Here is a 15,435-nt window from a genome sequence, read left to right on the forward strand (position 1 = left end):
AAGTACTAGCCATCCCATCTGTGTATCAGATTCCATGTCGGGGGCTATTACTGTACAAATACACCATTTTGCAGACCAAAGAAAGGCATATACCATCAGCAGCACAACCATCAAGATAAAATAATCAGTCAAACAGTACGAACTGTACTGGCAAAGAAAATGTAAAAGCTCCCTAGCTGTTTCAGTTATAGCAATCCCACAGGGTTAGTTCAATCTCTTCTAACAGCAGCATTTAGTTTAATGCTAGGCACATGTTAATTTGCCATTGAAAGCAGTGGGAAAAGACTATTCCAGTGATAGCAAATGGGTTAAAACCTAACCGGATGGAAAACTGAACTTCAAATTGGCTGTATGTTTCTCTCTAACAACAGAAATGCAGAAGATAACTTAGCCAGCGAATCCATCTTCCCAGCTATTATGCCTTAATTTTACATCTCTACTAAACTGAAAACGTTAGAATTTACCCACTTGTCTATTAATTACCATTTTTTTTTTCCAGGCATTAAGGCAACTCATTTAAATAAAATTCCCCAGAAACAGAAAGAACTCTTCCAGCAGCCAAAGGCAGTGGCCATTGGCCATGAGAAGACGGGAGGTTCAGGCAAGTGACTCCAGTACCTGCGAAGCATCCTGGGGGAAAACCGCATCAAAGGCAAACATCTTTGGGACAGCAACAACGCCTCTTCTATGACCCGCATTGGAAGGCCCACTTGCTGCTGGATCATAAAATGTGATTTGCTTTTTCCGTGGGTCTACCTTTAGGAAGGACATGGATTCAGATGTTTCATGTGCTCCTTGAGAGGGACAAATCCTTACCATCACTTTCACCTGCAAGAATTCAGAAGAAAACAACAACTTGAGTTCCCAGCTACAGATAAATTAATGCAAAGCATTCCTCGTAAGCCCACTCCCCTTCCCATGACACGTTCATTTGTAATATTTAGGTGTGTCAGAATAACCGTGGGATAAAACCAGAGCCAGATTTTCCAGCCTGGTTTCCACCCTGGGGTCTTCACTGAACTAGTTTTTAAAAGGTGCACTTCGTCCCTTCAATTAACTTCATTTCAAGTTTTATGATTTCAATTTGCAAATGTCTGATCTGCAGGTCTGCAGTGGGTACAATCCACTGTAGGTGTAATACCATGCCTAAAGAAAAGGGAACTCTAGCCTTCTATCTTTCAAATACTGTGTGACTGAAAGCACAAACTGATCCGCTCTGAAAATCAGTCTGAATTACACAAGGCTCAGACAGCTTGTGCATTCAAACTGAACTAAATCTAGAAACTTTCGATTACTTGTTCACATTCTTCTAATAGAAGATACTTTTAATTTTCTCAGTAGACTTTATGCTGTCATTGCTAGCCTCTTGAGTGGTTAGTTGCAGATTTAATGGGAAAGATGGGAAGAAAAAAAAAACAAAACAAAAAGTCAAAAAGCTTGAAAAGAAACAAATCAAAAAGTACATTTCTATTGCAGCACTGCAAATGCTTACTTTGCACACACGGCATTTTAAGACAGCCTTTTTAAAGAGGTCAGATATGTTAGCTGTGCTTTCCAAAGCAGTTTATAGGAACCAAGTGACTGTATCTCATGAAGCTTCAGTAAAGGCTGCACACCTGCTTCTTTTAAGTTTCCTGGAAATCAAACTCTTACTTTGACAAACCGTGAAATACTGCCTCACACCCACTTACAACACTTTATCCTTATGAAATGTTCCCAGGCCAGAACCAGCGTGTTTTATACACCTTGGACTGAAGTAAATGACTATTACAGGTGCAACTTTAACTCTGCACTGCCCAGCAGATCAAATATAAGAAAAATCTTCAGACAGAGTGACTTTCCATGGCCCCTATAATATGTTTCAATAATAAGCTGTGCAACATTATTATCTCCTTGTCCAACTACTTTCACAGCACCAGTGTTTATCATCTGGTTTCACTAGGTGAAGAGCCTGCACGGTTGTAATACACTACAGCCAGCTCAGGTGGAACAATTTTCACCAGTACTCTCCACAGCACCCATCAAGAAGTTTCATCTTCTACAGTGCTACTACTGACCAACAAACACTCCTTTTACAGCACTTGGACCTGGTTTAGGAGTGACAGATAGCAACCTCTCTGCTGCAAATCTAGCAGGTGAACTCTCCAAACACAGACAACAGTCACTAGCTGACGAATCAGAACTCAAGCACTGGTGTACCTCAAATACTGTGTTCAGTTTTGGGCTTCTCAATACAAGGAAGACACTGAGCTGCTGGAACATGTCTGAAGAAGGTCAACGAAGCTACTGAAGCGTCTAGAGCACAAGTCTTGTGAGGAGCAGCTGAGGAGTGTGGGGTTCTTTATCCTGAAGAAAAGGAGGCCCAGGGGGGACCTTATCGCACTCTACAACTACCTGAAAGGAGGTTGTAGCGAGGTGGGTGTCAGTCTCTTCTCCCAAGCAACAAGCAATAGTAGACTGATGGATAGGGGCAGAGCAGTTGGCGTAATCTACCCAGACTTGTGCAAAGCATTCAACACTGTCCCACACAACATCCTTGTCTCTAAACTGGAGGGACATAAATTTGATGGATGGACCACCTGGGGGATGCAGAATTGGCTGGCCACACGCAGACAGTTGCGGTCAACTGCTCAGTGTCCAGCTGGAGATGGCTAATGAGTGATGTTCATCAGGGGTCAGTGTTGGGACAGATCCCGGTCAGTATCTTTGTCAGTGACATGGACAGTGGGATGAACTACACTCTCAGCAAGTTTGCCGACGACACTAAATTATGTGGTTAGGTTGACAAGCTGGATGGAAGAGATGCCATCCAGAGGAACCTTGACAGACTTGAGAGCTGGGCCAATGCCAACCACAAGAAGTTCAAGAAAGCCAAGTGTAAGGTCCTACACCTGGGTCAGAGCAGTCACAGGCACAGCTACAGGTTGCACAAGTAAGTGATCCAGAGCAGCCCTGTGGGGAAGGACTCAGGGTATTGGTCAACGAGAAAGTGAATATGAGCCAGCAGTGTGCGCTCACAGCCCAGAGAGCCAACCATATCCTGCACTGCATCAAAAGGGGCGTGACCAGCAGGTCAAAGGAGCTGATCCTGCCCCTCTGCTCTCAGGAAACCCCACTTGGAGTACTGTGTGCAGTTCTGCTGTCCTCAACATAAGAACAACACGGAGCTGTTGGAGCAAGTCCAGAGGAGGGCCACAAGGATGATCAAGGGGCTGAAGAACCTCCCATGTGAAGACAGCCTGAAAAAGTTAGGGCTGTTCAGCCTAGAGAAGAGAAACTGCGTGATGACCTCATAGCAACCTTCCAATATCTGAAGGTAACTACAAGGATACTGTAGTGGGACTCTTCATCAGGGACTGTAGTGATAGGACAAGGGGTAATGGTTTGAAACTTAAAAAGGGGAACTTCAGGTTAGATATAAGGAAGAAGTTCTTTACTGTGAGGGTGGCATGGCACCAAAACAGTTTGCCCAAAGAAGTGGTAAATGCTCCATCCCTGCCAGTGTCCAAGGCTAGGTTGGACAGAGCCTTGGTCTAGGTTGAGGTGTCCTTGCTCATGGCATGGGGGTTGGAACTAGATGATTTTAAGGTCCCTTCCAACCCTAACCATTCTATGATTCTATGATCCTCTCTGCCAGGGGAGGTTTAGATTGGATATTAGGAAACATTTCTTCACCGCAAGGTTCGTCAAGCATTGGAACAGGCTGCCCAGAGAAACCCTGGAGGTATTAAAAGGATGTGTAAATGTGGTGCTTAGGGACATGGTTTAGTGGTGGATGTGGCAGTGCTGGGCTAACGGCTGGTCTCATCTTAAAGGTCATTTCTAACCTAGTTTATTCTATGGTTCTATGAGTCAGGACTTTCTCTAGCCCTGAGCTGGATACAGTACGGGGAAGCTGGGCAGGAAAACATGCATCTCTGATGAAGAATGATCCTCCCATTCAGCAATCTTTTGTAATCTGCCAGAACTCTTGACTTCTACTTAATATATTCCACAAACGTTATGTCATTAAAATAGTGTGCATTTATTACACTGACACATTCTTTGGATCATTAAAAAAAAAAAGCACTTTGCAGTCAGCACTTCCCCATCACTCCTGTATCCAGAGAAATAATGGCAAAGGAAGAACTAAAGCTGAAAAACTACTTCAGCAAAGCACAACATGGGAAACTGCAGGCACAGAGCAGAGGAGGCTGAGCCACCCTGCCCTTCACACCAAACAAGAAGAAAAGGTGATGGCATACACACCAGCACCCAGTGGTGCAGTGAAACATAGTGCCCAAGCCAGGATGATCCGCAGCAAATGGCGAGTACAGCAGTAAGCACCAGGCTGAACTGTCACTTTATCAGCTAGGAAGGGTGGGTAATTTGAAGATTTTGTTCAGCTCCTCAACTGTTTCATTTTTTCAGCTCTTTCTTTCAAGAAGGACTAAGCTGCACACAATCCCTGAGCAATTATTCTAGCATCTTCACAGAAAATATTTTCCACAGAGTGGCTATGAAAGCTTTTCCCCAACATTTTTTCCAAACAAAGAGGTTAAAAAGCAACCAGTCCTTCCAGTATATACTACAGGAGGCTCCATCAAATGTAGCAACAAATTCTTCCACCTTTTGACTAAAGCAGTCCCCCGATTTCACCACTTTCTTTTCTTTCCCCTTTCATAGTGATACAAATATGAAAATACAGTTCCAGAAAATACACAAACCTTAGAATAAATGAAACAGCTGCTTCAAAAGCAAAGCGCACCAGAGGTGACACACTCAAGGCTGTTCCTCGACAAAAGCTCCATGAAGACAGCTTTGTGTATTAGCCTGTTAGCTCAACCTTGACATGCTACCAAGGTGCTCAGAAAAATAACCTCCCTTGAGGAAAAAAAAAACCAAAAACCTAAATATACAAGTACAAATACCCACTTCAGGGTCACTTGATTAAAATGAATTTTAAAATACATGCTGTTTTCAAAGCACTTCTCTAAACAGGCCTGGCTGTTCTCTCTTCCACCTATTATTAGATTAGAGCAGCCAGCACTTAGATAAGAGGAAAATTGGTTTGCTCCTGACCTGAACTGCAAGTTACCTCTATCAGAGCGTTGCTCCCACTACACAAAGATGGCTTTGCCCCCAGAAAAACCTTGTGTGCCAAATGAGCTTTTTGAGACCACCTCTCTGAAGCAGAAATATCATAAAATAGCTTCCCCTAACGGATCAGATCCCAGACTTAACAGGCTTCAAGGGTCACCTTCATTTTTACAGTGGAAGTCAGTTTTGGAGACAAATAGGAGGAAGAAGAGAAAAGCAGCTTAATGGAATTCCTCTTTTTGTGTTTTCTATATGAAAGCTGATTTGCAAAGTAGAAATCCACTGATCTGATATTTAGTTTCTGTGCCCACTAAATATATCTGTAAGTGATGCCTACCAGAAATCGCGGTGTTACAATGTGTCACACTTATTCATAGTGCTGGGCAATACTCTGACTTCACTGGAAATGAAGCGGAAAATCTCATGAAAGTACCACAAAGCACAAGAATTACCTAAACATATCCCTTCACTACAGCAAAAATTAAGTGCAGACAGATCTTGGGTGCATGCTCATGGTTCTAAGTATATAAAGAAAGGTTTGGTGTTATACTATTTATTCTTCTAACACTTCTTTACCTCCAGTGTTTCAAGACTAGTCTTAAGTGACAGGTTTATATTCTCAGCTCTGAAGCTGATCCCAGTATTCTTCTGGGATGAGTACTGCAGAAAAAGCAGTATACTACAGAGCCAGCATGGTTCCTGCCTTAAGGATCAATTTACCTAATCTTCTGAGTCTCTTTATCTAGTTCTCATACAAAAGGCATACTCACCTACAGAGACTGGAAGATGCAGTGCAGGAAATTATCCAGACACAAGGGCTTGCAGCAAGTGGAGGATTCAAGAAAACTGAGAACCTGTAAATCTTAAAGTAACTTTGGCCCGTAACTAGGGAGCAACACGGCAATACCTGCACGGCACTCTAACGCTCATGAAAATTAATTGCTCTTGAAAATGAATTACTAGTACTAAGTGCAATAACATTAAATTTCAGAGCCACCCAGAATCGCATCCTCTGTGGGTACTTCCCTCAACAATATGGCCAGGCTTCTGGTAGTCAGTTCCCACTGCAGTGGTACCAGCTACTAGTGGCACTTGTACTAAACAAAGAGAAGGAATTTAGAGGAGAATGAATGAAGAAATGGAAGAATAAGACAGGTCTGAAAGACTAAGAACAGGTGGGGGGGGGGGGGGGGAGAGGGGAGAAGAGAGCTGAAAGTGCAGAAGGAAGAAGGGGCACAAAAAAAACAAAGACCATACATATTTGGTGATTCCAGAAGTCCTCTCAGGCTCAGGGAATTTCTGTCGTGACCACTTTTAGACTCCTTAAGGACAGCTAAATTGATACATCCATCCTGTGATGGGGTGACCCTTCCTGTTAGAACTGGGGATTTTTAGCAAATCCTTCCCCTCTACCCCCTTTGTATATTTCTTATTTAATGTCACAGAAAGACGCAGAGTAAGAAAAAGAATTACAAGTGGAAGTTTATCATTATCAAGAATACAAGGATTTGTACATACACTCTCATACAGACATTGAATATTGCATAAAGGCCCCATTTCAATTAGGATGTTGATAGAAAAAGAGGACAGATTTGCATTTGAGTTCAATTTCTGTAAATAAAAATAAAAGAAACACAAACATCACGATACTTTCACATCATTAACATTTTTCTCAGTGCCTGAAGACAGCCTAAATCATGCAGAACTCTGAAGTACCTCATTAATTGACTCTAATCTGGTGGGTTTTGTACACCAGAGGTTAACACACTACTGCTGAGCTTTCCAAATTCATGTTTCTGGAGGAACCAGGAGGTCATCAGAATTGCTGAAGAAAACCTGATTAAAATAAAAAATCTTCAGGAAAAGACATCCTTAATATGCTATAAAAAGGTAAGGAATTTAAATAAATAAAAAAGCATATAATTTGGAAAAGTCCTAGAAATGGGTGGCAGAAGGTTAGAGGCCCATGCACCCAGCACTACAGTGAGCATAATTTTAATTTTCACTGGCAAGACTTGGAGAAGGACTTCATAGTAATCAAGTAATATATCTGCCAGTCAGAATTCATTTGTTCCAGCTATGTAATGGCAAAGCCAGCGGACAGCAGCTGAAGCATAAAAGCAAAAATCATACCACAGTTTTATGCATACAAAGAATATTAAGCAAGAAAAAGGGCAGACTTCTGAAAAACATAAGAGGGCTAAAAAAAAAACAAACAAAAAAAAACTGCTCTGTGAGGAGGACAATGGCTATGTGCATGACTCTGGGGTTAAACCCCACAGTTTTAAAAACATCTGATGAGAACATTATAGAATCACAGATCCATATAGTACAATGAAACATCAGTAATTTCACTGAGCCCTGAACCAAAACTCTAACCCCTAACATCTTTCACCTTTATGAAAGCCAAATCTAGATGCATATTTAACAAATCTGACTTAAACACTGAAATATATCAGAATCTGAGTGATGTTCATCCTGCCTGGTACCAGCCCTTCCTCCTCTTGCAGCCCTTCTCTTCCACTGCTACTGCCTACCCCATTCCATACTTAAGTGTCACAAGGAGAGACCTTCACTCAGTTGCCACATGGCAGTCACTGTTCCCATGCTGTGACCATATCCAGTAGTGCCAGCCCCACATGTCCCCTTTCATGGGGAATCATGATTTCCAAATACACACACCTTGCACACTAAACCAGCTGGAGCTCAGAACATGACAGGGGAGTCACAGCAACTGAAACAACTGACTAGCTTCAGGACTGGTCAAAATAGTGCAGAACATCAAGCATACGTAAGTGCCAGAAAGCAGGAAATAATAAGAGGCAGATCCAAAACTGTGAAACCCAAATTTCAAAGCAACTTTCTGACAGCAAGACATGAATGTGAAACTGATGGCCAGGGGCAGGCTAGTAGTTTTGTCTAATACAGCACATATATTTTGGATACACTGAACTGAATGAAGGTTTGGCAAAGCCATGCATTAGTGAACACAAAACTCCTCTAAGACCAGGGAGGCATGCATCACCTCAGAAGAAATCATGTCTAAGGCTGAATTTGTAGAGAAAAGAGAAACTGATAACAGAGAGAACGACACAGTCCTACACAGTTTTTAGACAGAAACAGCTGGGAGACTGAGACAGGTTCACATTGATTACTACCCCATAATCAAGAGACGGAAGGGCTATCAACTCTGAGATCAGAGAAAGGGGAAGGACTGTCTCATGCTTAAACAACCAGATGATTTGAATTCTGTTCCCAAGATTATCACAGACCTCTATGACATGTTTTAGACAACAAACTCAAAAAATACTATATATATCGCAGAAAGCTGGTAATTTATCTCACAGTAGAGTGAAGGGTGCCAAATACTATGCAGTTCAATTTGGGGCAGACATGTAGACAGAGAAGACTCCACTAGTACATTAAGTAATGACTAGACTCCACAGTATTTTGAACGCTGAGGAAATTAAGACCCTGACCCAGCCAAGTATGCTAGCACAGGCATAACTCTAACATATGGTACCTCCTTTGAAATCAATGGAAGCTCAGTGTTCATGTGTTTACAGTGATGCTTTGGTAGCATGTGATGCTTATATAGTTGTCAAGTTTCAAATTAGACAGAATGAGAAGGAAAAAATAGAAGGAATGAATTTAAAAGCTTGTAAAATTTAAAAAATGCACTCAAGTCTTTTTTACTAAAATAAACTCTGACTTTGGTTTTTGGCAAAGTGCTGGGACTACACTGGAATCCATTTTAAAAATGCTGCTCATATTCTATGTTACTGAAGTATCATAATCCCTAAATGAACAAGCAATTTGGTCTTTAGCAATAAATGTCATTATATCAAATTTGAACAGGCACTAAATATTCCCTGGAAACTCACATCTTCGACAGGCATCATGCAGCCAGGAAGTTAATTTTGTCCAATGTTCACAAAATGGCGTATAACAGCAGATTAATTAAGTAACTATTTAATTTAATTAATCCACCATTCCGAATTAAGATTTCTCAGCAAGAAATTATAACAAATTCACATTCAGTTGAATAAAGATCATTTTCCAATGAAATCACTTAGTTTTCAACTACAGTGTAAAACAAATGACAAAAGCCCTAGTTCAGAGCCAATATTTTTCATGGATTTAATTGTAACTGATAGATCTATAACCCTTGCTAAATTGGTTTATTGTGGGTAGTTCTTAGAAGCCTTTCATATACTGCCACTACCAATGGCTGGCAAATTTACATGCAAAATTGCCATGCTAGCATAGACCATCTAGCTCCTCTGGGACAACCTAAGGAAAAGAAAAAAGGAAAAAAAAATCACTTTTGTAGCGTACTCTATTATAGAAGAATTGATCTCTGCTCTCAGAAGACACGAAGAAAACTACTTCATTTTTCAAGGTGAAAACAAAGTAGAAGAATTTATATATTTTTATCTAATTTTCCCACATTTTTGTGGAAGCGATTCAAGGCATTTTGGCAGGGATGTATATACCTTGGATGATACAGGACTACATATATTGATAGAAGAGTACTTAGTATGTATGATACATGATATAAACCAGAAATAACACTTTAGTCATTAGGAAACAAGCAGCAATAAAGATGACAAAATTAAATACCTATTTGTTATCCATCATCAAACCATCATAAGAAACAGTGAACGGGACACACAGCACACTTCAGAAACCCTGCATGATCAGTAAATCATTAGCAGTACCTTAGCTACGGCATGGTAAAGCATAAATGAAAGTAAATGTCTAAAATACATAAATGGAGACCAGTACACATATACCTGTCCAAGAAACATGTCTGACAATTCAGGTTCTTTTTAAATGCTTCACTTCAATTGACTCACATAGGAGGGTGCTGTCATTCTAGCATAAAAAATTGACAGGATCCTTGGAAGAGACAAGCACTTAAACTCACTGTTGTAAGTGATGCAGTGTTATAAAGAATGAGCTCAATAGAACCCCAGAAAAAAAACATTTTGCATGAAAAAGGCTTCCTACTCTGCTAAAGAAAAATAGCAAATTAAAATGCTACACAGCAGCCACTGTAAAAAGGATGTCTTTTTTAATACCACAATATGATAAATTACCTTAAGTAGCACATTAATGTCAGAAATCGAGCATAATCTAACTTCTTAACAGTGACAGTATTAAAAGGCTTTCAGACATCTTTCCTACTATTCTGACATTAAATTTAATAACACCCAGAGAGACCACAAAAATTATTCGGTTACAAGAATCATACTGTACTGGATCATTGCCTTTTAAGTGGGATTCAACTAAATGATTTGGACTCTGATGGTTTTGACACATCCAAGACAAAGGTATGAAATTTGCTACGTAACATTTACCGGTAGTGAGCAAAACTCCTTTTGGTATCCAGTTTGCATTGGTAGTGGGATTTTCCTTTGTATGGGAGTTTGATTATTGTTGATTATAGGAAATATCAGTCCCAGACAGACCTACAGTTTTAAATCATTATTAAAAAAAAAAAAAAACCACGCAAAAAAACCCAACCGAAAACACACCTTCTTCATATTCCTGAATATTGACAAACCCTATAAGCACCTGTGAAAATGGGTAACATTTTGCACTCTTAGTAAAGAAAATTAGGTAAAAGGTTTAATTCAATAATTGTATCACAGGACAAGTCCACACACTCCTGCTGAAATCATTGTAAGGTGAAATTAGTATTTGTGTAACGTGAAAGAAATTAGTAAGGCATTTATTTCCCATCTTCCAAGAAAGTACCTGAAACAATGAGATACTATATATAGAAACTGCAAAAGATACATACAGGCTATCTGCTTTAGTAAGTCTCTAACAACAAATGTATTCAACCATAAAGTCATATAGCAAATTCACCACAGCAGAACTGTATGATATACATGGAGATGATGATGTGAGATAAAGAACAATTTTAGATCTGGAGCTCAAATAATCAATAGCTGAGTTCAAGTGAAGGAACTCACCATCACAATCTTTTCACATTCCTGTCTCCTCCAGCAGTTCTCACAATGCATACTTACTACCTTTGCTACAATAAGTAAGAATTTAAGTCCCTTCTCTTCCCCAAAGGTCCAAAAAGCTCCCAAGTTCAAGAAAAGGTCCCACAGCCAGTGATAGGACCTGTACAATTCTAAGCACCACAGAAACACCCCACACAGTCCTGATGCTGCCTATGCTCAATTCAATCAGTTCCTCAGATTCAACTGTCCCTTCACCCAACTCAGAATAACTCTTATTCATGTGTTTAATATAGAAACCAACAAAAAGGACAATGCATGGAGAAGCTCTCCACTGAACTGCTGCTTTGGCCAAAGCAAGTTTTTCTGATGAGATAAACCAACAGTCGTGGGAAAGCAACTCTTAAAGGGCATATCAAATAAGGAAGGTAAAAGTTCATACACAGATGTTAAATTGTTTGATGAAGTCCTTTTTCTAAAGGTTTAGGTTTACTGGGGTCCAGGTCTGTACCAGTAGCAAAACACACACTGCTGCTGCTCTGGCATGCTGAGGTCTTGGGATGCAGCCCTTCCCGCACTGAGTCACAGCAATAGCTCCCCTCTGACAAGGTAATGTAGAGATAAATACATGGGGGAAGAGAGAAAATCTTTACATTTCTCTGGTTGTTACCAGCCTCTATCAAACATACTACCTCAAGGAAGAAGGCCAGTAAACAAAACAAAAAAAAAAAAGCATCAATTAGTGACTCTTATGTAAGCATTATGAGCCTGAAAAGGAACATGTATTTATACCACATAGAATCATAGAATAGTTAGGGTTGGAAAGGACCTTAAGATCATCAAGTTCCAACCCCCCTGCCATGGGCAGGGACACCTCACACTAAAACATATTACCCAAGGCCTCGTCCAACCTGGCCTTGAACACTGCCAGGGATGGAGCATTCACAACCTCCTTGGGCAACCTATTCCAGTGCCTCACCACCCTAACAGGAAAGAATTTCCTCCTTATATCCAGTCTAAACTTCCCCTGTCTAAGTTTTAACCCGTTACCTGTTGTCCTGTCACTACAGTCCCTAATGAAGAGTCCATCCCCAGCATCCCTGTAGGCCCCCTTCAGATACTGAAGGCTGCTATGAGGTCTCCACGCAGCCTTCTCTTCTCCAGGCTGAACAGCCCCAACTTTCTCAGCCGATCTTCATATGGGAGGTGCTCCAGTCCCCTGATCATTCTCGTGACCCTCCTCTGGACTTGTTCCAACAGTTCCATGTGCTTTTTCTGTTGAGGACACCAGAACTGCACACAATACTAAAAGCGAGGTCTCACGAGAGCAGAATAAAGGGGCAGGATCACCTCCTTCAACCTGCTGGTCACGCTCCTTTTGATGCAGCCTAGGATACGGTTGGCTTTCTAGGCTGCAAGCGCACACTGCTGGCTCATGTTCATTTTCTCATCGACCAGCACCCCCAAGTCCTTCTCTGCAGGGCTGCTCTGGATCTCTTCTCTGCCCAGCCTGCAGCTGTGTCTGGGATTGCTCCGACCCAGGTTTAGGACCTTGCACTTGGCATGGTTAAACTTCATAAGGTTGGCATCAGCCCATCTCACAAGCGTGTCGAGGTTCCTCTGGATGGCATTCCTTCCCTCCAGCGTATCAACCGAACCACACAGCTTGGTGTCATCGGCAAACTGTCAGAGACTCCCTAAAATTAAAGATGCTTGTTCTTCTTGCTTCCTGAAGAGTCGATAAAGCATTCCTTTAGACGCTCAGACTCATGATAACAAACCTAATGCTGTAGCTTCCACAATGACTGGTAAAATGGGTTATGGTCATGCCTGATTTCCTTACAGCTTATCTTTCATGCATGCATAGTTAGAGCTCTTTTTCTTATGTACGTTACCTTGTGTTAATCAATATGAAAGTTAATCTGCCTCTTTATTCAATCAATAATTTCAGTGTAATGACATCTTTTTCCAAGTATTCATAGTCAGTTTCAGCTTTGGCTGCTTTGAATATGCAGCTTCACCTCCTCCAAACCATTTAGGAAGACATAGAACAGCGTGGACCTCCATATAACACCACTGGTAACTTTGCTCTAGTATGAAATCTGCCCTCATGTTTCCTACCAGTTATTAAACCATTAGAGAATACATGACATCTTAGGGATTTTTGAGAAACCAAGGTCAGGGCACTTGTCAAAAGATTTTTCAAAATCCAAATAACATTCTATCAACCAGACTGACCCTAGTAAAATGCTTGTTGACTCCTTCACAGAACACTAACCTTCGTGTTCCACCTGTAAAAGCTTCATCAACTGATCCTTACTATATCACATTAATCCCTGCCTGTTAATTTCTTTTTTTATTATTGTTTCAACCACCTTGCCTTGTTGTCTGGTCTGAAAGTCAGTCTTAAGACACTATAACTCCAGATTCCCTCTGGAATCTTTCAATGTATTGAATACCAATTAAAAGACAACCTTAAGCATCGGGGGGGGGGGGGGGCGGAAATGTTAAGAATTACCGTTGCAGGGAAAATACAGAAAGCCAGTCATACTGGAATGTTTCAACATGTACTTTGTTCCAAGCTTTCAGCAGATTTTTCAAATGATTTAAAGCTTTCTAAACTATCTGTACCCAGAGAAATCAACCTCTGTTAAGAATAAGGGCTGGTCCTCAATGGGTCATTCTCAGCTTAGTAAAGTGGTTAGGTGGGAATTAAGCACTGTTAAATTCTTACATGTACAGCAGAAACCAGCAAAGAACAAGTCCTCCACATCATAACTAACCAAGAGACAGCAGTGAGCCAGGAGGTGAGGGAGGAGAAACCTGCTGCTTAACCCACTGTAACTGCACAGTAATAACAGGGCAAGAAATACCCCTGGCCCAGGAATGATCGCACAAACCAATGACAGCACCAGACACAGATGCAGTAAGAAAAAGTGACTCCAGAATCCATCACCAATTCTGTCATCTATGTGTATCTCATTATTGGACAGGCTGCAAGAAAAAGCAGAAGATAACCAGGAGGAATGTAAGGAAAATAGCTGGTAGAAGAGGAGGGACTGAAGTTAGCAGAGGACCTCAGCACATCTGCCACTGTTTGCTGATCATTCTTTCAATTGCTACAGTACTTAAAGCTGTGAGGAAGAAAGGTAATTACTTTATTCCTAACATTCTCATAATGAGATGATAGCTTCCTAAATCTTGATCAGCAGAAGCTGGTGAAGAAGAAATTATAATGGGGAATGTTATTGCACAGTGGGCTAAATGCTACCAGAAGGCGCTTGGCATTGCTCAGATAAGTGACACTATGAGTGTTTAGTACCAAAAGAACGCCTATATAGTACTGACATTTTTTATTTGACCACAAATTCTAAGAATAAATATACATGAGATTTCTTTCTGCTGACTTACAATTTTTACAAAAAGCTAAATTCCTGGAGGTTGCAAAAGAGGAATGGGGTAAGACAGACATTTAATAACTATCGTGTTTTAAACTGTGGGTCAATGAAGATGCCCTGTTACTTTTATTTTTTGAGAAGCATCAAAACTAGTAACTAGCACAAGCAATCGCCAGGCACAAGGAGATACAAGCATGCTTTAAAAGTCTTCCTAAGGCAAAGAGCCTTAGAAATGTCATGCTCCCTATTATTTCTGGTGTCACGGCCAAATGCTAATCCCCATAGAGAAGACGAGGCACAACAAATGGACTCTTTGAAACACACACATAGAAAGATTCTTCCACCCGGGAATCCTGGTAGCAAGTCTTCCTCCACCTGGGAATCTCTAAATTACTGTGCCAGGTTTGCTTTATTCCACCATTTAATACTACATCCTCTTTTCTAACATGCTGCAAAAACAGAAGAAACCACATTTTCATCTGTGAGCTTTCATTTGCAAGCTTTCATCTGCTTAAAATTACTCCTTTGTTTTCCATTTAGCACAAGCTCATTGACTTAAGAAATATAGAATATTCTTTTTAAGCAACAGTGTCAGTTATAGGTATTTAGGCTAACAGTCTAAATACCTATACATTAATGCCAAATTTTACAGTTAATGTGCGTGTTTTAGGTCTCCTGTGCACATTACATACTTTGATTTTATCTTCAAATATTAATCTCTTGTAACCTATGTAAATAAGTATTCAGGCTCAGCTGGGCAAGTGATTAAACAGAAGCATGAATAAAGCTCTAAATAGTTAGGTTGTATTTTAATTAATTTTAAGTAAAATTAGCACAAATTTTACAATTTGAAAGCTGCTGTATTTCCTAAGTTGGAGAGACATGTATTTCTATCCTGCTACTTCATTGCCATACTCCTGATTTACAATAACATGTGAAGCAAAGGGAAGCAAAGGGTCCTCAGCATATCTCCTTAACCT

General features: G+C 40.6%; 1 protein-coding gene across 2 annotated transcripts in view; it reads right to left on the bottom strand.

Moving 5' to 3' along the window:
* Window positions 1-15,435, bottom strand: part of KIF26A (kinesin family member 26A) — a 110,231-nt gene that overhangs the window by 21,771 nt on the left and 73,025 nt on the right. For both annotated transcript variants that reach the window (XM_061376264.1, XM_061376265.1), the window contains one exon: window positions 619-828. In XM_061376264.1, the coding sequence (XP_061232248.1) occupies window positions 619-828 (210 nt within the window). The remainder of the gene's footprint in view (window positions 1-618; window positions 829-15,435) is intronic.

Source organism: Neopsephotus bourkii, unplaced genomic scaffold (assembly GCF_033783945.1).
Source record: "Neopsephotus bourkii isolate Nb327-2 ecotype Australia unplaced genomic scaffold, CSIRO-AGI_Nbou_v1 NB_1707, whole genome shotgun sequence".
Lineage (NCBI taxonomy): Eukaryota > Metazoa > Chordata > Aves > Psittaciformes > Psittacidae > Neopsephotus > Neopsephotus bourkii.